At 36.0% G+C, this 24,652-nt stretch overlaps 1 protein-coding gene across 18 annotated transcripts in view; it reads right to left on the reverse strand.

Moving 5' to 3' along the window:
• RALGAPA1 (Ral GTPase activating protein catalytic alpha subunit 1) overlaps positions 1–24,652 on the reverse strand; it is a 219,588-nt gene that overhangs the window by 83,472 nt on the left and 111,464 nt on the right. For 17 of the 18 annotated variants that reach the window (XM_030813587.1, XM_030813603.1, XM_030813555.1 and 14 more), the window contains 4 exons: positions 23,942–24,010; positions 8,051–8,185; positions 7,151–7,334; positions 458–1,319 (listed from right to left, as the gene is read on the reverse strand). In XM_030813587.1, the coding sequence (XP_030669447.1) occupies positions 458–1,319; positions 7,151–7,334; positions 8,051–8,185; positions 23,942–24,010 (1,250 nt within the window). The remainder of the gene's footprint in view (positions 1–457; positions 1,320–7,150; positions 7,335–8,050; positions 8,186–23,941; positions 24,011–24,652) is intronic. The other variant, XM_030813506.1, reaches the window with a different exon arrangement.

Here is a 24,652-nt window from a genome sequence, read left to right on the forward strand (position 1 = left end):
TAACTTACTTGAATACCTCATGAGTTTATTATAAGTTTTTAATAAGGTTTTGTAACATGCATCGGAAAACAAAATAATTTTTAAAACTTCAGATTCTTTTTTTGATTTGATCTTGAATCTTGAGTTAATTTCCCTGATTCAAACCAGAAATAATCATATTGCAGTATCTAAAAAAAAAATTATTAGGCTTACACGAAGGTTGAAAAATGAGCTATAATTTCTAAGTCAAATAGTTCTAGTAGTTATTTTGAAAATATTGATAATTTGCTGGATTATTTTATTCCCCTGAATCCCAATATAACTCAGTGGTCTCAAAAAACATCTGCAAAAAAATGAGGCAAAGAACTAATTGGTAGATAAAATTTTAGTGAGGAAAAGAACAGAAAATAAAATGCTTTATCGAAAGTTGAATATGACCAAAAAAAAAAAAAAGAAAAAATTTCTCCCTTATGCTTACCGTTTGTCCCAGGAATTCATTCCCAATATACTAAGAAGCAATCTGCAATAATAAAACGCTGACTGAGGTTTTTGAGGTACTGGTTCATCTTGTTCCACAGCTTTCATGTTTAAGTCATTAAAGTGCTTTTCAACAAATTCTTTTTCTTCTGTATGTTGCTTAAGGATAGCATTGATAACATCATTTTCTTGTTTTTCAGAAATGCACACAGGTTGTGGAGCAGGAATATTAAGTGAGATTCCAGTTCTCTGTAAGCATTCAGGACTAGTAACACCCAAATACTGCAAGAGCTCATCAAGAACATCTTCTTCATCTCTTATTGTATCCCAAGTTGGTACAGTTTCTCTAAATCTTTTAAACTGGAGAGAAAGTCCATCTTTTACTGTTATATCTTCTAAGCATTCATTAGATGTCGGAGGCTCTTCTGGCTTCTCTTGGTGAGATAATGAAAGCATGAAAGATGTAGGTTCTGACAAGCCACTTACAGGAGGTGGGCCATACAGTACAGCAGAATCCCATGAATACTTTCCAGAGAGATCACGTACTATGATTCTGACATTTGAATTGGCTGATGCAAGGCCAGCAGATAAACCTCCTCCAGGCATGTTCTCTTCTGATCTGATCTGGATACAGGACACTAAGGTTGTATTATTTAACACAAAGAACTGGATATTTGGACTCTCAAAGAGTTCAGGAGAAAGTTCAGTACTTTCACTGTAATGATTGTCGTGATTTTCACACACCTGACTTGTTAGCATAGCAGGACCACCGCTCATTGGATAATGGCCCAGGTGATTTACCAGATGTGTAATAACAGTGCGGGCTGCTATAGAGATTAATCCGTGCTGCATTTGAGTTTTCGCTGGAAACAAAAAATATAAATGAATGGGAATATTGCTGCTTCCTAGGGAATCATATGACAATGAAATATTAGACAATTGTTAATATTTCCAATTTTGATTCCATATTACAGTAATGATGGCAAAAAAGGAGGAAAACCATTCTTTGATGAAGTTTTGTTTATAAGGAAGCCCTTTCTGAAACTTTTGCTAATGGGTCCATAATTTAAACCAAGACCTTTATGTATAGATCACTTTTGAAGAATCAGAAGTATTATAAATCAATCATGAAATCCCTAATGCACATTAGAAAGCTAAAGACGGCCAGGCACTGTAACACATGCCTGTAATCTCAGCACTTTGGGAGGCTGAGGCGGGAGGATTGCTTGAGCCCAGGAGCTTGAGACCAGTCTGGGCAACATAGGGAGACTATGTCTCTATGAATAAAAATAATAATAGTAATACTAAAATTAGCCCAGTGTGGTGGCCGCTGCACTCCAGCCCAGGTGTCAGAGCAAGACCACGTCTCCAATAACAACAAAACAAAACAAAAAAAACAAAAACACAATGCAATCTGTTCAACTAATAAATTTCTTATCTCCGTTAATAGATTCCAGATTCAGAGACAGTTTGTAGATGCCTTAAATGTCATTTAAATCTGGCTTTTACAGATAATATAAAAATGTTTCAGAAAAGGTGACATTCCAAGTAAACTATGGGAATTAGAATAAATTTAAACAAGTCAGTATAGCCAGTACCTGTATGCAAAAGAGATTTTATTTTAAAAGCAAAAATATTTGCTGGACCCACTTATATTTTTCTAAGGTATTCTTCAGGTTAATGTGGTATAGTCTAGCAGTCAGTTGTATGCAAGAAATATTTTTTTTTCCTCAAGTACAATATGGAGGAAAACAGGTAAGAAGCATATTCATATGAATAACTAAAAAAATCATAGGAAACAGTCAAAAGAGAAAACTCAAAGAATATAGCAGTTTAAGAGGCCTGGAAAGGCAAGATGTCCCATGTCAGAATCTGAAGGAGGATGAAAAGGGAGGGGAGGGGGAAAAGGAAGACAGGGAACACAGAGACAGTAACGGGGTAAAGGAGAAAGGAGATAGACAATAATTTGTCAAAGCCAACTAGTTAAAGATTGCCATTCTAAGGAGGGCTAAAGACTGTGATTCTGAGGGGTGTTGATGTGGAATCCAGTTTGGGATTGAGTGGTGTCAGGAAGTAGGGACAACTAGTTGACTGTTGTCTTAATGCGTTTCATCTAAGAGGTAGGAGGAGAGTTGTCTTTGGTAAAGAAGCATTAGTCACTGATGTTAGGATGTTTAGGGTGTGTGTGTGTGTGTGTTTAAAACATTCTTGTCTCTACTTAATTTTAGACATAATTACAGAGTGATTGTGTTTCTGTATTATTCTACCACAGTAACAGAGTGATCTTGTCTGAATATTTATATTCTCTGATAGTTAATCAGTTGGGAACACTAGGGCCTGTCAGAACAACTAAGGATTTGTCAGAATAAATACAGATTTTTTTATTTTTTATTTTTTTATTTTTGAGATGGAGTCTCGCTCTGTCTCCCAGGCTGGAGTGCAGTGGCACAATCTTGGTTCACTGCAACCTCCACCTCCCGTGTTCAAGCGATTCTCCTGCCTCAGCTTCCCAAATAGCTGGTATTACAAGCATGTGCCACCACGCCTGGCTAATTTTTATATTAGAGAAAAGGCTTCACCATGTTGGCCAGGCTGGTCTCGAACTCTTGACCCCAAGTGATCCATCAGCCAGGACCTCCCAAAGTGCTGGGATTACAGGCATGAGCAACTGTACCCGCCCAACATTTCTTAGTTTAAAAGTTCCAATTAATGGCTGGGTGTGGTGGCTCACACTTGTAATCCCAGCACTTTGGGAAGCCGAGGCAGGCCAATCACCTGAGGTCAGTAGTTTGAGACCAGCCTGGCCAACATGGCGAAACCGTGTCTCTATCAAAAAACACAAAAATTAGCTGGGTGTGGTGGCGCCCACCTGTAGTCCTAGCTACTCAGGAGGCTGAGGCAGGAGAATCACTTGAACCTGGCAGGTGGAGGTTGCAGTGAACTGAGATCACACCACTGCACTCCAGCCTGGGTAACAAGAGTGAGGCTCTGCCTTAAAAAAATAAAAAAGAAAATAAATAAATAAAAGTTCCAATCATATTGAAATTTTAAAAAATTATTTTTATGATTATTACTAATAACCAGCCATTCAACACTAGATTAATAACACTAAATGATTAACTTTAATTCAATCCTTCATTTTTAAGAATGTAAGCAAAGTAAAAAGTATTTTGAGCTATATGACAAGAAACAGGTAGCTTGAATCTAGTGTTTGCTTTCCCTTCCCTAATTATAACCTAGAATATAATAAATGTTCACACTATAAGGGGATAATCTAGCTGGTATTCCTCATTTTGCACATGAGGACAAATGGGTTCGCAAAGTTAAGTGATTTGCCTGCCATAGGAGATGTCTTTTGCTTCCCAGCTCAGTGTTATTTCCCTCTTTACCACAGCTCTAATTTCCATACTTTTTTCTCTTTTGTTAAACTGTCTTTTTCTTTATGAGATATGGAAACAATGAATTCAAAATTTATTTTTCTCTCTTTACAAGAACTTCAAAAAAGTATTACTTAGCATAAATTACTAAATAAAAAGCAAAGATCAATGGAAAAAAATCAAGACTAAATCAAATTTTAAATGGTAACAAAAATTAAAATTAGTCATTTAAAAATTTTTGATATAGAAAAAGATTTTTCTATTCTTCACTCTCCCTTTTGAGTGACATACTTAAATAGATGACTCATTCTAAGCATTAAATCCTCTTTGCATAACATAGAAGTTTACACTCTGAAGAAGGGAAAGAGTATAATTTAAAAGAAACAACCATAGAAAAGAGAAGAATCCCTGGCTTTGGCTTGCTCTGTGATTCATGATCACAAATACATTAGATTCCTTAAACTCCATTTTTCTGTAAGAATTGCATACTTATTTGTAAAGATGAGTTAAAAACTCTTACATACAAAACTGGATATAATAGAAACAATAAAAAATCATTCAATTTAAAGAGCATTATAAGTAACATAGGTCTTATGAGTTTCTTTTTCAAACCTACTTATAAATAAACTCCAAGAATGAGCCAGGTCTTTCCCTAAAACATAAACCTCCAAGCCCAGGTACCAGAGCATCCCATATATCTTCTTCCCAAAGGTAGAGACAGTGAGAATGCAGTTTAAATGAGCTTGTTCACAACTCTGTCATAATTACCCACACTGAAAACATGTAAAGAATAAATTTAAATCTCAGATGTAGGTAAAGCATTTTCTGCCCTAAGGTGCTTCTCTAAATTCAGGATATATATCTATATATAAAAGGATAAAAATCTCTCAAAGTGTTAATTGTGCAATAAGTTTATTTATACTTATTTTTGAGCTATAAACTATAGAACATACATATCTCTCTTCTACTTATCTACTAAGATACAAAGAAGACATGAAATTCTCTGGTTTAGATATTTAAAATAAAATTCTAAAATAACCAGTCTTGTGAGAAAATGTAAAATGGAGATATCGATGCTTCTAAGGCTTTGTGTAACTAGCATTCATTTAAATAAGTCTATTCAGGGTTGTCTTTTCAGATTGTCAGATTAAACAAATCCTACAGCATTTGCAGCAAACCCATAATTACAGATTATTATGGCATACAAAAGCAGCAAGACATAAAAAGCTGCTGCAATTCACTGCACTGTAATAGAACATGCAGAGGAAGTTAATTTTGGCAAATGCTTTAAATATTAGCTTTGCATAATAAGTATAGGTGAAACCATAATTAGGACAGAATGAATCCTTTGGAGCCTCCTTTCACTCTGACCCAGCAAATGATGACTTTTTGCTAATAAGACTACTGCCATTTGACAAAAAGCCAACTTCACTACCTTGCTTTATTCTTTAGTAAATTTAATAATTACAGCTACTCCTGCCAATAGTTCTCAAATCAGACTTGTTCAATCCAATACTGAGCTTATTAGGGACACTCAATGTTTAGAATTCTTTGGCCAAAAAAGTACTTGAAGATGACGAAACATGCCTTAGACAAGGGCACAATGATCACTCATTTTCACCACATTAAAAAACACCCAGAGCATGTAGTCACTACAGACCAGAGAATCAGGTGCTGTTGGCTCACAGCTGTTCCTAAAAGGTTCTGCATTTATCTGGTCCTTAAAACCTTTGAGGAAGTCCAAAGGGAACAACTTGATACATTTAGAGAAGGGTACTGCACAGAGTATTTGATATCAATATTAAGCTAATCTATTTACGTCTTTTCCTTTGTTTCTTTTACAGTGACTGCTTGATACTGGCACAGTAAATTTTGTACAAAATCTAAAACTAAAACTTCCTTTGACATAAGCAAACTCTATTGCTTTGTTCAACAAACATACTATATTGTCTTGAATAAAAACTGCCATTTTATACCTTAAATGTGCAAAGGTCAGCTATTATTTTCACATAAACATTTTTAAATAAAATAAACATGGTATCTTATTATGTCAAATCTAAAAATATAATTTTAAATTGCTTATATAAATTTTGTCTAATTTTTTTTGCTTTATACTGCTTGTTATACCTCTTTTATATCTGAGAAACAATTTAAACCTTAAATTCCTATTTCAGTAGTGTATTTACGTTCTAGACAACCTATCTGTACCTTCTAGGTTAACTGGCCAAATCAATCTAATATACCAGGAGACAGTACACTTTTTCTATAAAGGGCAAGATTATAAATACTTTTGGTTTTGTGAGCCACGCAATCCCTACTGTTACTCAATACTGCTGTTGTTATACAAAAGTAGCCATAAGACAATATGGATGTATCACAATAAAACTATAAAAACAGGCGATAGGCATGGGCCATAATTTACCAACTCCTATAAAATACTATTATCAAAAGTGCTCTTAATATAAATTGTATCATCTATCTCCCCTTCTTAAAATCTTCAGCAATTGCTGGGTTCCTCTAGTTTACCTCTATATCTTATATATACTTCTATTGTTATACTCCTATTACATTATAATGTTATTTGCTTCTATTGTATCTTTCTCTTCTATCAGAGAGAATGCTCTGAATGCAGAAACAACGTGGCTTAAAAATGTTACTGAGTTAACTATGTACTAAGTAAGGATTGTACAAAGGGCTTTACATATATTATCTTACTTAAAAAAACCTCAGAGGAAACTAATATTATCTGCATTTTACAAATAAGAAAACAGATACTCAGCAATTGAGAGTCAAAATTCAGGTCAGACTCCAAAGCTAAATTTTTTATTCTATATAAATTCCATTATATATAAAATATCAAAAAGAACTTCTAAGAATAATTTAGCCAGAAGTATATGTTGAGTATCCCTAATCTGAAAATCTGAAATCCAAAAATTTTGAGTGTTGGCATGATGCTCAAAGAAAATGCTCATTGGAGCATTTCAGATTTTGGATTTTCAGATTAGGGATGCTCAACTGGTAAGTATAATGCAAACATTCCAAAAGGTGAAGAAATCCAAAATCTTTAACACTTCTGGTCCCATGCATTTCAGATAAGGAATACTGAATTTGCATAAAAGGAACGTCAACATATAATATTAGTAATTGTGCATGTGAAGTTATTTCTTTAATTAATAATGAACTTGTGCTATACATACATGGTTAAACAACTACAAAGTAAGACATATTCTCCTTCTCCAATATTTCCACCCATGGCCTCAAGTTATACTTTGAGAAAACCCAAGCAACAACATTGTCCTGAACAGAATTCATGTTACCTTCTGTTACTGGCTGGAGTTTAGAAGATCGTTCTGAGTCAGGAGAGTGCAGAGGTTCAGGCTCTTTCAGACTTTCCAAATGCATAAAAGGATCATAATCTACAGATGCCAAATCAGAGAGGCTCATGGGAAAATACCTTGGATTGCTAAAACACTGAGCTCCATAAACACACCCATGTAAAACCTGAAAATACAGGGGAAAAGAAAACACCCAGTTTTACTTAAAAAATAAATAAATAAATAAATAAAAGTTAAAGGAGGATAAAAATCAACTGGTAACACAAGAGCTTGGCAAAGATTTTAAATATTTTAAAACATCAGGCCTGGCACACTGGCTCATGCCTGTAATCCCAGCAGGGATTACAGGGAGGCCGAGCTAGGTGGATCACCTGAGATCAGGAGTTCCAGACCAGCCTGGCCAACATGGCAAAACCCTGTGTCTACTAAAAATACAAAAATTAGCCAGGCGTGGTGGTGGGCGCCTGTTATCCCAGCTACTCAGGAGACTGAGGCAAGAAAATTGCTCCAACCCAGGAGACGGAGGTTGCAGTGAGCCGAGACTGAGCCACTGCACTTCCAGCCTGGGCAACAAGAGTGAAACTCCGTTTCAAAAAAAGAAAAAAAAAATCAAGGTAAAATTCAATACCTCTTACAAAGAATGACTAAAATTTAATTATACTCATATGTAACAATGATCTAATTCCTCTCAAAATTTTGCAATGAAACAACAGTGTCTTGTAGGAAGTACTTTCAAATTACCCTTAGGCACTGTAAGCTAACTATGTGTTCTTAGAAATTTTCTAGCTCTAAAAGAATAAAAATGTTATACTGAGAAATGTTATTTCTCTAGGTTTTAAAAACTCTTGGTTACCAAATAAATAATAAAGCAAGGAAGTTTACCTTATAAATGCAATTGAGAACAGATTTTTCTGTTTTATCACTTTCTGCTCCCGTAGCATGAAATGGTTGGAGCAGTGTCTTTAGAGGTAAGGCCATGATCCAGTCCAGAAGGCAGAGAAGTAAAGATACTACCAACTGTAACAACAATAGAATCATTATAATTGTACATTCATAAAATATATGCTTCTTAAAAATTCATTTTCTTATTCTTGAGTTTCCAAAATTTGTTTCTGGAATCATCAACCCTAAGTTCCACTATTAATATTTACCCAGATCTAACTGATTTTAAGATATTGTATATGAACATTATTGTGGGTTTCTCTTTCATATGTCAGGGCAAGCATAATGAAACAGTAAGCATAATAAAAACAGAAATGTTAAAATTAATATAAAAACAGCAAGCTTAAAAGACAACACATATCAATTAACTATACTTATTTCATTGCACAAGGAATGGAACATAAATGGAAGTCCATATATATTATAATCACTTCCACTTTCCTTTTCTAACTTAACAACATCTCACTGAACAGCCTGCCAGTAAGACTACCTTAAGTACTTTTTGAAATTGTTACGCATTTTACTAAATGAATCCACTGAACACTCTTGTTTTTTTCTCAAAGAAATGGAGTCTTGCTATATTGCCCAGGCTGGCCTTGAACTCTTGGAACTCTTGAGGCAATATTCCAGCCTCAGACTTCCAAACAGCTGTGACTACAAGGTGCACACCATCATACCTGGATGGACACTTTTAAACTAACGAATGCTATAAACAGGATACTTTTTATACAAAATGTGGAATACAATAGCAGAATTCATTGTATTAAAGAATCACAAATAGTGCCATGAAACTGACAATGAAATAGCAACAAGAGACCTGCTAATCTTTAAAGACAAACTCTCTAACTCAAGTAATTCTGGTTGACATTTCCCAACTATCTTCCAAAAAAAAATAAATAAAATAAGGAACAATAAGAAGGCCCAATAAAACCTCACAAAATGACAGCTTCCATATTATCAGTAGACAAAGAACACCCAAACTTCAAATTATCTATTTTTTTAATTTTTATTTTTGAGACAGTCTTGCTCTGTCACCCAGGCTGGAGTGCAGTGGCATGATCTCAGCTCACTGCAACCTTCACTTCCTGGGTTCAAGTGATTCTTGTGCCTCAGCCACCTAAGTAACTGTGATTACAGGCATGTGCCACTGTGCCTGGCTAAGTTTTGTATTTTTAGGAGAGATGAGGTTTTGCCATGTTGGCCAGGCTGGTCTTGAACTCCTAGCCTCAAGTGATCTGTCTGCCTTGGCCTCTCAAAGTGCTCAGATTACAGGCATGAGCCACTGCCCCAAGCCTCAAATTATCTGTAAGTAGAAAAATATGCAGCAAATCCCAGCATCTTTCTCCCATTCTCCCATTGCAGGTTTTCATGAAAAGCAAGAGTAGTTTGGGAAAAACTGTGAAAGAGAGAAGATGGGAACTTGCTGTGAACCTAAGACTGATCTAAAACCATGCCAGAAAGAAAAAGTCCACCTTAAGTGTGAGAATATTAAAAAAGTATACTGGTAGATCAGAGTAGTGAGTAAAAACAAAGGATGTAGAAGTATATACAGGAAAAGTAATGCTTAGGGGGAGAAGACAAACAAACCTAGACTGGGAAGACTATGATAAATACCTAACTCTTCAATGCTCACACACCAATGAACGTCGACAAACACCAAGACCATCCAGGAAAACATGACCTCACCAAATGAATTAAATAAGGCACCAATGACCAATCCCAGAGAGACAGAGATGTCACCTTTCTGACAGAGAATTCAAAACAGCTGTTTTGAAGAAGCTCAATGAAATTCAAGATAACACAGAGAAGAAATTCAGAATCCTATGAGATAAATTTAACAAAGAGATTGAAATAACTAAAAAGAACCAAGTAGAAATTCTGGAGCTGAAAAATGCAACTAGCATACTGCAGAATGCATCAGAGTTCTTTTAATGGCAGAACGGATAATGCAGAAAAAAGAATTGGTGAGGCTGAAGACAAGCTATTTGAAAATACACAGTCAGAGGAGACAAAAGAAAAAAGAAGAAAAAAAGAATAAAACACACTCATAAGAACTAGAAAATAGCATCAAAAGGGTAAATCTAGAGTTATTGGCCTTAAAGAGGAGATAGATTGGGATATAAAGTTTATTAAGAGGGATAAAAACATAGAACTTCCCAAACCCAGAGAAAGATATGAACACTCAAGTACAAGTAGGTTATAGAACACTAAGCAGATTTAATCCAAATATGACTACCTTAAGACATTTAATAATCAAACTCTCAAAGGTCAAGGATAAAAGAAGGATTATAAAAGCAGCAAGATAAAAGAAACAAATAACATACAATGGAGCTCCAATACATTTGGAAGCAGACTTCTCAGTAGAAATCTTACAGGCCAGGAGAGAATGGCATGACATATTTAAAGTGCTAAAGGAAAAAAAAAACTTATTCTAAATCCAGTGAAAATATCCTTCGAACATGGAGAAGAAATACAGACTTTCCCAGACAAACAAAAGCTGAGGGATTTCATCAACACCAGATCTGTCTCACAAGAAATGCTAAAGGGATTTCTTCAGTCTGAAAGAAAAGAATGTTAATGAGCAGTAAGAAATTATCTGAAGGTCCAAAACTCACTGGTGATAGTAAGTAAACAGAAAACCACAGAATACTATAACGCTGTAATTGTGGTGTGTAAACTACTCATATTGAAGTAGAAAGATGAAAAGATGAACCAATCAAAAATAATAACAACAACTTTTCAAGACATGGACAGTACAATAAAATATAAATAGAAAGAATAAAAAGTTAAAAAGCAGGGGGATGAAGTTAATATGTAGAGTTGTTATTAATTTTCTTTTTGCTTGTTGTTTATGCAGTCAGTGTCAAGTTGTCATTAGTTTAAAATAATGGGTTATAAGATATTACTTGCAAGCCTTACGGTAACCTCCAAGATAAACACATACAATGGATACAAAAAAAAATAAAAAGCAAGAAACAAAACCATAATACCAGAGAAAATCACCTTCACTAAAAGGAAAACAGGAAGGAAGGAAAGAAGGATGAGAAGCCTGAAAAACAACAAGAAAATAAATAACAAAGTGGAAGGAGTAAGTACCTACTTATCAATAATATCACTGAGACTGGGCATGGTGGCTTACACCTGTAATCCCAACACTCTGGGAGGCTGAGGTAAGCAGATCACCTGAGGTCAGGAGTTTCAGACCAGCCTGGCCTGCATGGTGAAATCCTATCTCTACTAAAAAACCAAAAAATTAGCTGGGTGTGGTGGTGTGTGCTTGTAGTCCCAGCTAGTCGGAAGGCTGAGGCAGGAGAATCGTTTGAACCCAGGAGGTAGAGGTTGCAGTGAGCTGAGATTGTGCCACTGTACTCCAGCCTGGGTGACAGAGCAAGACTCTGTCTCAGAAAGAAAGAATAAAAAATAAAAACAACTGAATGTAAATAGACTAAACTCAATCAAAAGAGAGAGTGGCTGAACGGATTAAAAAAATAAAACCCAACAATCTGTTGCCTACAAGAAACACACTTTGCCTATAAAGACACACATATAATGAAACTAAAGGTATGAAGATGTTCTATGCGGACGGAAACCAAAAAAGCAGAAGTAGTTACACTTACATCAGACAAAATAGATTTCAAGACAAAAAAGGTCATTATGTAATGATAAAGGGGTTAATTCAGCAAGAGGATAAAACAATTGTAAATATATATGCACTCAACACTGGAGCACCCTGATATATAAAGCAAATATTATTAGAGCTAAAGAGAGAGATACATGTCAACACAATAACAGTTGAAGACTTAAACACCACACTTTCAGCAACGGACATTTCATCCAGACAGAAAAGCAACAGAGACATTGGACTTAATGTGCAGTATAAACCAAATGGACCTAATAGATATTTACAGAACATTTCATCCAATGGCTGTGGAATGCACATTTTTCTCCTCAGCATATGTAACATTCTAAAGGAGAGACCATATGTTAGGCCAAAAAATAAGTGTTAACATATTTTTAAAAATTGAAATAATATTAAGTATCTTCTCTGACCCCAATGGAATAAAACTAGAAATCAAAAATAAGAAGAATTTTGGAAACTATACAAACACTTAGAAATTAAACAATATCGGCCGGGCACAGTGGCTCATGCCTGTAATCCCAGCACTTTCGGAGGCCAAGGTGGGCGAATCATGAGATCAGGAGATTGAGACCATCCTGGCTTACACGGTGAAACCCCGTCTCTACTAAAAATACAAAAAATTATCCGGGCGTGGTGGCAGGCACCTGTAGTCCCAGCTACTCAGGAGGCTGAGGCAGGAGAATGGTGTGAACCTGGGAGGCAGAGTTTGCAGTGAGTCAAGATTGTGCCACTGCACTCCAGCCTGGGCGAGAGACTGAGACTCTGTCTCAAAAGAAAAAAAAAAAAGAAATTAAACAATATCTTCCTGAATGATCTGTGGGTCAATGAAGAGATTAAGAAAAACACTGAAAAATTTCTGGAAACAAATGATAATGGAAACACAACATACCCAAACCTATAGGATACAGTGAAAGCAGTACTAAGAGGGAATTTTATAGCTATAAGCACCTACATCAAAAAAGCAGAAAAACGTCAAATAAACAATAAACTGGAAAACCTAGAAGAAACGGATAAACTCCTAGACACATACAATCTATTAAGATTGAACCATGAAGAAATGCAAAACCTGAACAGACCAGTAACATATAACGAGACAAAAGCTGTAATAAAAAGTCTGTCACCAAAGAAAGGCCCGGGACCCAGTGGTTTCATTGCTAAATTCTACCAAACATTTAAAGAACTAATACCAATCCTTCTGAAACTATTCTGAAAAACAGAGAAGGAAGTATTTCCAAACTCATTCTATGAGGCCAATATTACCCTGATATCAAAACAAAAGACATCAACAAAAAGAAAACCACAGGCCAATATTCCTGATGAACATTGATGCAAAAATCCTCAACAAAATACTAGCAAACCAAATTCAACAATACATTAGAAAGATCACTCATCACGACCAAGGGAGATTTATCCCAGGGATTCAAGGATGATTAAACATATAAAAATCAATCAATGTGATACATTTTATCAACAAAATAAAGGATAAAAACCTTTGTGATAGTTTCAGTTGCTGCTGAAAAAGCATCTGATAAAATTCAACATCCCTTCATGATGAACACCTCCTCCCCTCCCCCCACAAAAAAACTAGGAAGGAACATACCTCAACATAATACAAGCCATATAGGACAGACCCACAGCTAGTATCATTCTGAATGGAGAGAAACTGAAATCCTTTCCTCTAAGATCTAGAACAAGACAAAGGTGTCCACTTCCACCACTATTATTTGACACAGTACTGGAAGTCCTAGCTAGAGCAAGCAGACGAGAGAGAAATAAAGGGTATGCAAATTGGAAAGGAAGACATCAAATTATCCTTGTTTGCAGATGATATGATCTTATATTTGGAAAGACCTAAAGACTCTATCAAATAACTATTGGAACTGATAAAGTCAAATTCAGTAAAGTTGCAGGATACAAAATCAACATACAAAAATTAGTAGCATTTCTATGTGCCAACAGTGAACAATCTGAAAAAGAAATCAAGAAAGTAATGCCATTTACGATAGCTACAAATGAAATTAAATAGTTTGGAATTAATCTAAGAAGTGAAAGATTTCTACAAGAATCATTATTTTCAATAATCATGTCCATACTTCCCAAATCAATCTATAGGTTCAATGCAATCCCTATCAAAATGCCAATGACATTCTTTATAGAAACAGAACAAACAATCCTAAAATTTATATGGAACAATAAAAGACCCAAAACAGTCAAAGCTGTCCTGAGTAAAATGAACAAAACTGGAAGAATCACATTATCTGATTTCAAATAATACTACAGAGCCATAATTACCAAAACAGTATGGAACTGGCATAAAAATTGACACACAGATCAATGGAACAGTATAGCGAACCCAGAAACAAATCGTACATCTACAGTGAAGTCATTTTAAACAAAGGTAAATAATATACATTATGGAAAGGACAGTCTCTTCAATATATGGTGCTGAGATAACTGGTTATGCACATGCAGAGGAACAAAACTAGACCCCTAATTCTTGCCATATATAAAAATCAAATCAAAAAGCATTAGAGACTTAAATCTAAGACCTCAAATTATGAAACTACTACAAGAAATCATTGAGGAAACTCTTGAGGGCATTGGACTGGGCAGATTTCTGGAGTAATACCCTACAAGCACAGGCAACCAAAACAAAAATGAACAAATAGGATCACATTAAGTTAAAAAGCTTCTGGATGGCAAAGTAAATGGTCAACAAAGTGAAGAGACAACCCACAGATGGGGAGAAAATATTTGCAAAGTATCCATCTGACAAGGGATTAATAACCAGAATGTACAAGGAACTCAAACAACACTACAGAAAAAATTATAATAATTTGATTTAAAATGGGCAGAAGATCTGAATAGACATTTCTCAAAAGAAGACATAAAAAAGGAAAACAAGTTAATATGTTCATATGAATATATGAAAATAAGTTCATATGAACACACATAAACTTATGAAAAGATGCTCAACATCATCAGAGAAATGCAAATCGAAACTACTAAATACAACGAGATATCATCTCATCTCAGTTAAAATGAGTTTTATCCCACAATGAGATACCATCTCACACCAGTTAGAATTGTGATCATTAAAAAGTCAGGAAACAACAGGTGCTGGAGAGGATGTGGAGAAATAGGAACACTTTTACACTGTTGGTGGGATTGTAAACTAGTTCAACCATTGTGGAAGACAATGTGGCAATTCCTCAAGGATCTAGAACTAGAAATACCATTTGACCCAGCCATCTAATTACTGGGTATATCCCCAAAGGATTATAAGTCATGCTGCTATAAGGACACATACACATGTATGTTTACTGCAGCACTATTCACGATAGGAAAGACTTGGAACCAACCCAAATGTCCATCAATGATAGACTAGATTAAGAAAATTGTGGCACATATACACCATGGAATACTATGCAGCCATAAAAAGGATGAGTTCATGTCCTTTGTAGGGGCATGGATGAAGCTGGAAACCATAATTCTGAGAAAACTGTCACAAGGACAGAAAACCAAACACCACGTGTTCTCATTCACAGGTGGGAATTGAACAATGAGAACACTTGGACACAGGGCGGGGAACATCACACACCAGGGCCTGTTGAGGGGTGGGGAGATGGGGGAGGGATAGCATTAGGAGATATACCTAATGTAAATGACAAGTTAATGGGTGCAGCACACTAACATGGCACATGTATACATATGTAACAAACCTGCACATTGTGCACATGTACCCTAGAACTTAAAGTATAATAGTAATAAAATAAATAAAATGGGTTTTATCCAAAAGACAGGCAATAAATGCTGGCGAGGATGTGGAGAAAAGGGAACCCTCATACACTGTTGGTGGGAATGTACGTTAGTACAACCACTACGGAGAACGGTTTCGAGGTTCCTCAAAAAACTAACAAAGAGAACTACTATATGATCCAGTAATCCTACTGCTAGGTATATACCCAAATGAAAGGAAATCAGCATATCTAAGAGGTACCTACACTCCCATGTTTACTGCAGTATTATTTACAATAGCCAAAATTTGGGACCAACCTAAGTGTCCATCAACAGATGAATGGATAAAGAAAAGTGGTACATATATGCAATGGAGTACTATTCAGCCGTAAAAAAGAATGAGATCCTGTCCTTTGCAACAAGATAGATGGAAGTGGAAGTCATTATGTTAAGTGAAATAAGCCAGGCATAGAGAGACAAACATTGCATGCTGTCATTTATCTGTGGGAGATAAAAATGAAAACAATTGAACTCATGGAGATAGAGAGTAGAATGACGGTTACCAGAGACTGGGAAGGGCAGTGGGGAGTATGGGGTAAGTGGGGATGGTTAATGCGTTCTAAAAAATAGAAAGAATGAATAAAATATAGTATTTGCTAGCAAAACAGAGTGACTATAGTAAAAAATAACTGAATTGTACACTTAAAAATAACTAAAAACGTGTAATTGGATTATTTTGTAACACACAGAAAGGATAAGCACTTGAGGGGAAGGATACCCCATTTATCCTGACATATTATGCACTGTATGTCTGTCAAAATATCCCATGTACTCCATAAATACATACACCTACTATGTACCCAGAACAATTTTAAATAAATAAAAGATGGGGAAGATCTCTATGAACTTACATATTATGGATTTCCAAGATACACTGTCAAGTGAAAAATCCAAAGCAAAGACTATCTAGGCTATGTGTAACAAACAAGGAATAAAAAAAGACAATATACATGCATCTGTTCATTTGTGAAAAAACAATCATAGGATGGATGAACCATAGACTAAAAAAATAAAAACAACAGAGATGGGAGAAAGACCCTAAAACTGCATATGAACAGAAAAAAGTGACCTGAACTGAATTTCAAGCTAATTATATAACCATACCAAAGTGGGAAAGGGGGAATATGAAGTAACCCAAATCATTTATGAACACATTTTTCAAACAGTAATCTCTCTTGGTAAAGACAAGAACTCTTAACTATAAAGAGGCATAAGTTAATAATTTTTTAAAATAGAACAGCACAAAGAAGTAAACATATCCAGATAAATAATCAATATGGAAACCAGATTTTTCATTGCTGGAGCAGGGAGTTACAAATAAGGAAAACGGGGAAGGATGGACTGAATCTTGTAGTGTTGGATTAGAAGTGAAGGTGTCAGACTGGGGCCTGTTGGTGGGGGAAGGGGAGGGAGAGCATCAGGACAAACAGCTAATGCATGTGGTGACGGGTTGACAGGTGCAGCAAAACACCACAGCACATGTCTACCGATGTAACAAACCTGCACATTCTGCGCGTGTATCCTGGAACTTAAAGTAAAATAAAATAAGAATTGGAGGTGTCAGTGTGAACTCAAGGTTTTTAATACTTATAATTAGATACCATCTTATTCTGTCTGTGCTGGCATTACAAATACTATACACTGGGTGGCTTAAACAAGAGAAATTTATTCCTCACAGTTCTGAAAGCTAGAAAGTTGAAGATCAAGGTGGCAGCCAATTCAGTATATGTGAGGGTCCTCTTTCTGGCTTGTAGATGACCACCTTCTAGTGTATCTTCACACGGTGGATATTAGTTCATCTCTCTTCTTATAAGGGCACTAATCCCATTGATAAGGGCTTCATCCTGATGACCTAATTACCTCTCAAAGGCCCCACCTCCAAATTCCATGACACTGGGCATTAGGATTTCCATATATGAACTTCGGGAGAGACACATTCAGTCTATAGCAGATATAGAGATGGGTGTGTGTGTGTGTGTGTGTGTATGTTATGTATTTCCTAGCTGTATCTGCCAAAGGGGCCTTAAGAAACGATACCCCAGGCCAGGTGCAATGGCTCACACCTGTAATCCCAGCACTCTGGGAGGCTGAGATGGGAAGATCATGAGGTCAGGAGATCGAGACCATCCTGGCTAACAGGGTGAAACCCCATCTCTACTAAAAATACAAAAAAATTAGCCGGGCATGGTGGCGGACACCTGTAGTCCCAGCTACTCGGGAGGCTGAGGCAGGAGAATGGCATGAACCCGGGAGGTGGAGCTTGCAGTGAGCCGAGATCGCGCCACTGCACTCCGGCCTGGACGAGTGACAAAGCGAGACTCCGTCTCCAAAAAAAAAAAAAAAAAAAAAAAGAAACGATATCCCAATAGCAATGTGCATGCCTAGTTCTTAGATACTGATTTCTAAACACCATTTGCCACTTAACGGAAGCAGAGTTTCTTGGAGAAATGGATAATTTCAGGGCTAGGACTTAAAGCACAAGGTGAGTCTGGAAAATTGTGCGCTAACAGAAATTAAAAGCATACCCCCAAAACAATGGGAATGTATGAAAAAGAAGCCACTTTGAAGGGGCTCCCACTGGCTAAGTATGAGACATTTTGAGCACCAAAATAAATAATAGTTAAGGATTACAAATCATTGCATAAAATCAGAATCATGAGCCCACACTGAAATAAGATGAATAAGAAAGAAAGGAAAGCTCTTCCTTATAAGTAGAAAGCTAACTAATGAATGTAGAAAGAATGATGAATTAGGAAATCATCATTTGGCAGCTACTGTAACAATAATTGTTTCTCTTAAGACTCATTAACGATTAGCAAAACCAGTTAGTGGAAATTTAAGGAGCCAAATACTTATATAGTATAGTCTCAAAGTATTGTCTTACAAATACTAATTCATTGAAAAGGATTAAACAGTAGGTTTACAGTGGAAACACCTGGCAGACACAACCTTAATCATTTGACTAAAGTTAGCACCAATCAGTAATGAAATAAACTGACATCTGTGACACCTGATATAATGTATTAAGAGGTGCACAAAATCTTCTGAGGTATTCCTGCCAAATATGCCTAATTTAAATCCAATAATGACAAACCTAATCAGTATGAAACACAAAGCCAAAATGTAGGACATTTTATACGTAACTAGACTGTATTCTTTAAAATGTCAAGGTCAAGAAATATAGAAAGATTAAGAACCTGTTCCATACTATAGAAGGCTAAAGAGACATTATGACTGCATGTAAGGCATAATTTGGGAATTTCTTTTGCCCTACAGGACATTAGTGAGACAACTAGTGAAATATCTATAGGTTAGATAATACAAACGTATCACTAACACTAATGCTAATTTCCTCATGTTGATAACTATTTTGTGGTTATATAAGAGAATTGCTTGATTTTAGGAAAAACACAATAAAGTAGTCAGCAGTATACACATTTATTTCTCTCTGAATTTCATACTACATACAAAGGGATAAAGCAAATGTGGTGAACCAATATAAAGAATTCTTTGTACTACCCTTTCAATGTTTCTATAAACTTGAAATTATGTTAAAAGAAAACAATTCCACCATAAAACTCAAATGGAAGCTCTCAATTGATGTTTCTAACTAAAAACAATATGGACTTTGGCATCTATCTGTCAATCACAGACTCCAGTCTTGGCTCTGATATTTAGTAACAATTTTGTGACCTTGGGCAACTTAACCTTTCTAAGGCTCGATTCTCTATGAAGAATAGGGATTAAAAAATCTTTATCAGGATTATAAAGTTGTTCTGATGTTGAAATAATGCATATAAAGTTCACACTGCTGGCACGTGATTTTTTTAAAAAACATCACTATACAAATGTTCTTTTTGCTTTATTTTTATTGAATTTATCTTTTAAAACCTGTTAGCCCAAGCCCATATTCACCAGTGACAATGAGCCATTTGAGAAGTCTAAAAACTCCTGGCCCATATACAGTTTATTCAAGTTCTTAAACATTTGAGGTTAAAGAGCAGTAATCTGAATATCATACATGAGAAATGCCTCCCTATACTGGTGGCTTGCATGAGATTAAGAGTTCCTAGAGAAATAACAACATAATTAAAATGATTCAATATATCTATTTGTCTATATGTAGCATGCCAGCTTCTAATAAAAGATAATAAAAACCCAATTCAAAAAAAATTAGAAGATACTGGAATGCAACACAGTGGAGAAGAACCAGAGGATTTAGGTAATATTCTGATGTTCATCACACAGAGAGGAATGTAATTCTAAAGACATTTAAGGGCAGGTGTGGTGGCTCACGCCTGTAATCCCAGCACTTTGGGAGGTCCAGGCAGGTGGATCACCTGAGGTCAGGAATTCGAGACCAGCCTGGCCAATATGGTGAAACCCCATCTCCACTAAAAATATAAAAATTAGCCGGGCATGGTGGTGTGTGCTTGTAGCCCCAGCTACTAGGGAGGCTGAGGCAGGAGAATTGCTTGAACCTGGGAGGCAGAGGTTGCAGCGAGCTGAGATCATGCCACTGCACTCCAGCCTGGGTGACAGAGCGAGACTCCGTCTCTAAATAAATAAATAAATAAGATGTTTAAGATAAAGCATATTTGAGGCTGGGTGGGGAGGCTCACGCCTGTAAACCCAGCACTTTGGGAGGTCGGGGGTGGGTGGATCACCAGGTCAGGAGTTCAAGACTAGTCTGGCCCACACGGTGAAACCCCATCTTTTCTGAAAAAATAAAATAAAATAAAATAAAATAAAATAAAATAAAATAAAATAAAATAAAACTAGCCAGGTGTGGTGGTATGTGTCTGTAGTCCCAGCTACTTGGGTGGCTGAGGCAGAAGAATCACTTGAACCCAGGAGGTGGAGGTTGCAATGAGCCGAGATTGTGCCACTACACGCCAGCCTGGGCAATAGAGGGAGACACTGTCTCAAAAAAAAGAAAAAAAAAATTAGCTGGGCATGGTGGCACACGCCTGTAATCCCAGCTACTTGGGAGGCTGAGGCAGGAGAATCACTTGAACCTAGGAGGTGGAGATTGCAGTGAGCCGAGACTGCACCACAGTACTCCAGCCTGGGCAACAGAGCAAGACTCCATCTCAAAAATAAAAAAGAAGAGTGAATGATAGGCTGGGCACAGTGACTCACATCTGTAATCCCAGCACTTAGGGAGGCCAAGGCGGGCAGTTCACTTCAGCTCAGGAGCTTGAGACCAGCCTAGGCAACATAGCAAAACCCCGTCTCTACCAAAAATACAATAATTAGCTGGGCATGGTGGCGTACGCCTGTGGTCCCATTTTGGGGGCTGAGGTGGGAGGATCACTTGAGTGTGGGAGGTGGAGGTTGTAGCGAGCCTAGATTGCGCCACTGTACTCCAGCCTGGGTGACAGAGTGAGACCCTGTCTCACAAAAAAAGAGTGAATAAAGTCTGAGATCAAAAATGCATTTTCAGGATGATTTGATTTTGTCTTCTATGTGATTACGCTCTCCTAGACCTGGTGTTCTTCCTACTTTCCCTACTAGTCCTTTCAGTCACTTTTACTGAATCATCTTCTCTGCCTTCTCCGCCTTCTCCTTAACTGTTATTCTTCAATGTGCTATACTTTGCTGACTCATCTTACTCTACTATATCGCCTTAAGTGATTTCATATATTCTCACAATGTTAATACTACTCATGTACTGACAATGCCAATAATTTCATTTCCAGCATCAAATTTTCTAATCAGGTATATAATTGCTTTGCTGGTGGTCTCCACCTGGATATTACCTTTTATATGCAACAAACTGAAAACTGAAACTCACTGCTCCAACAAAGATGCTCTTTCCTGTATTCCTCACCTTGGTTGTGGGCTCTACTTTGTGAGTATTTATTCTCTATTCCTTTAGCCTTAGTTCAGAACATCATCAATTCTTATAAAGATGATTTTAATAATAATCACCATATTTTGACTTTTAAGTCAACTTTCACATTTTCTCAAGTGATTTTTCACAAATCTGGTCATATTTTATTCTACATAGAAAACTTTCAAAAAAGTCACTTTCACAGAAGTACCACGTTCATAGTGTGGCATCCAAGGCCCTTTATAATCTGGCCCCTTCCTATCTTAGAAACTTCATTTTCCCAACTCTTAACTGTTCACTTCACATTCTAAAATATGGAACTGCCTAGTTGTTTCTCCAAAACAAACCATACTATTTTATAGTCCCCAGATTTACACATCTATTCATACCACTTGGAATAATTTTCTGATTCTACTGTTTGTCTCTATTTATGTCTCTATTTAACTTTAAAAGAATTTTTCCTAAATATGCCCTTCCCCAATAGTTAATTACTTCTTCCTCTATTCTACCTTGTATCTTATACGTTTTTCTACTTTTTATACTATTTATTATATTGTGCTGCCTCATTTGTGTCTCTAATTTTTAAATTCCATGAGAACAAGGAGTATCATGTTTACCTCTGTTTAGTGCCTAGCAGAATGCCACACTCATATTTTAGGATAAAAAAAAGTTTAATAAATTTAGTTGGCAAGAAAACAAAAACTTAGAAGTACAGCTTTTTCATATTAATAGCTAGACTTCTGGAAGACAAAGATGATATAGAAAAAGATGAACAAGTAGTTATCCAGAAATTATTCATAAAGTGGATTTGGAATTCTAGACCATAGCCTGCAACACTAAAGTGAAGGACTCTTGGCTAAAAATGGAGGCCAGATGAGGTAGCTCACGCCTGTAATCCCAGCACTTTGGGAGGCTGAGGCAGGTGGATCACTTGGGGCCAGGAGTTTGAGACCAGCCTGGCCAAGATGATGAGACCCCCCTGCCCCCGACACATCTCTACTAAAAATACAAAATTAGCCAGGCATGGTGGTATACACCTGTAATCGCAGTTACTTGAGTGGCTGAGGCACGAGAACCGCTTGAACCTGGGAGGCAGAGGTTGCAGTGAGCCGAGTCTGTGCCACAGTACTCCAGCTTGGGTGACAGAGTGAGATGACTCCGCCTCAAAAAAATTTTAAAAATTTAAAATAAAAAAAATAAAAATGGAGTATATGTCTCTTTTAAAGATGAAGATGATGATGATAAAGTATTTATCAAGAGCTAAACAATCTGTTCAAATGGTGTTTAAACTGAATATGAAGGGAAAGAATAAAAAGTTTTGAGGTAAACACATGAAATCAGTAAGAAATGATAACGGCAGACAGTAGGAAAAGAAAAAAGTGTGAAAGCCTCATGTATGCCACACAAGAAAATAACTGGGAATAGGTCCAGAAACATAACTACAGCTTCAGATTTCTGTAAATTAATAAGAACATAAGCAGTAAATAAAACATACTTGAGATTTCAAAACAATATGGTTAAGGGGAGACCTGGAGAATAGAACTCAAGATTGAGATGTGACAAGGGAAGAGATGAGAATAATTCTCAGAGGAAACTAATAGAATCTAGAGCAGCCTTATCTAACAGAACTTTGTGCAATGATGAAAATGGTCTATATTTGCCCAATGGCTATTGAGCACTTGATATTTGCAAACGAGGAGTTACATTTTTCATGTGAACTTTAAACTAAATTTAGTGTAAACTGAAAGCAATACACAGTATTGCTACCAAGGTGAGCAGCACCAACCTAGAGTCTCTACAACATTTATGTATAATGTCAGGCATATAATTAAAAAATAGACATAATAACAGGAAAATGAAACTCATAGTCAAGAGGAAAAAAACTCAATAGAAACAGAGTTAGTGATGACCCAGAGACTGGATTCAATAGTCAAGGACTCTATTTTAATTATTATAAATATGTTGAAGTATCTATAAGAGAAGATGTATATAATTGAGGAAGAAATGCAGAATTTCAGGTAAGATATGGAAACTTAAAAACAAAACAAAAAGAAACTCTAGAACTGGTAAATACAATGTCTGAAAAAATTAAAGAACACTTAAAATGAATTTACTGAGGTAAATGTCACCTAGTAGAATGTTTTCGCAGACAGAGGAGATGTCTTCTTTTAAATGACATATCTCTATATATTATATCTTTACTTTCTATCTATACAAAACAAGTGGCTGCCTTTAGAGGTGATTAATTCCTCAGAATTAATAATCTTCAGGCATAGGTAAGAACATAATTTGGCAGAATGTAGTGAAATAGAGGTGGACAGAATGTCCTCTAAGGTTCCTTACAATCTTGAGACTCAAAGATTTTATCAAATGGCCATGAAATGTGAACCAAAATATAATTTAGTTATACTTAAATAACAGAAAGACATTTCACACTATAGTTGATTCTGAACAAGGATAAATTTTTACCATGTAAATATACATACCTTTAAAGTTTTGAAATACAAATATTTTATTAAATAAACACATATTAATCATCAAACAAAATTTAAATTACCCTCTTGTCCATTTCATATGATGAAGCCTCTGTACTTGGTAAAAGATGGGTGATAGTAGCTATTAGGATCTGTAAGCAAAAAAATTTTTTTTAAAAGGAGCTCTATATATGTCAAATTAATGGTACCTCCTAAAACTTGATTGTTAAATGCTGAAGTGATACAAAACCTACCACTGCAAATTTATTCTAAACACATTAACACTGTTATTTCAAAGTAATGTTTAATAGGCAAGGCTTTTCAAGTGCAGTTAACTATCAATTATTTACAATCCTCATGTACGGAACCAAAATTATATATATTCTGTCAACCATATATGGATTTCTTCCCAATTCAAGGGGGTAAATCAATATGTACAAACACACAGAAAATATATGTTCACTACAGAAAAATTAAAAGATACAGATAAGAAAAAGACTAATAAAAACCATCATAGGCTGGGCACGGTGGCTCACATCCATTTTGGGAGCTTGGGCGACAGAGACCCTGTCTCAAAACAACAAAAAACCACTGTAATCCCATCACTTGAAGAAATCTACTCTATTGCCTTTCCAGGCCTTTTGTTTATATATATATATACACACACATATATAAAGCTTTTTTTAAAAATGTGACTTTTTATTTATTTTTTTGAGATGGAGTCTCACTCAGCCACCCAGGCTGGAGTGCAGTGGAAAGATCTCGGCTCTGGGTTCAAGTGATTCTCTTGCCTC

Source organism: Nomascus leucogenys, chromosome 1a (assembly GCF_006542625.1).
Source record: "Nomascus leucogenys isolate Asia chromosome 1a, Asia_NLE_v1, whole genome shotgun sequence".
Classification (NCBI taxonomy): Eukaryota; Metazoa; Chordata; class Mammalia; order Primates; family Hylobatidae; genus Nomascus; species Nomascus leucogenys.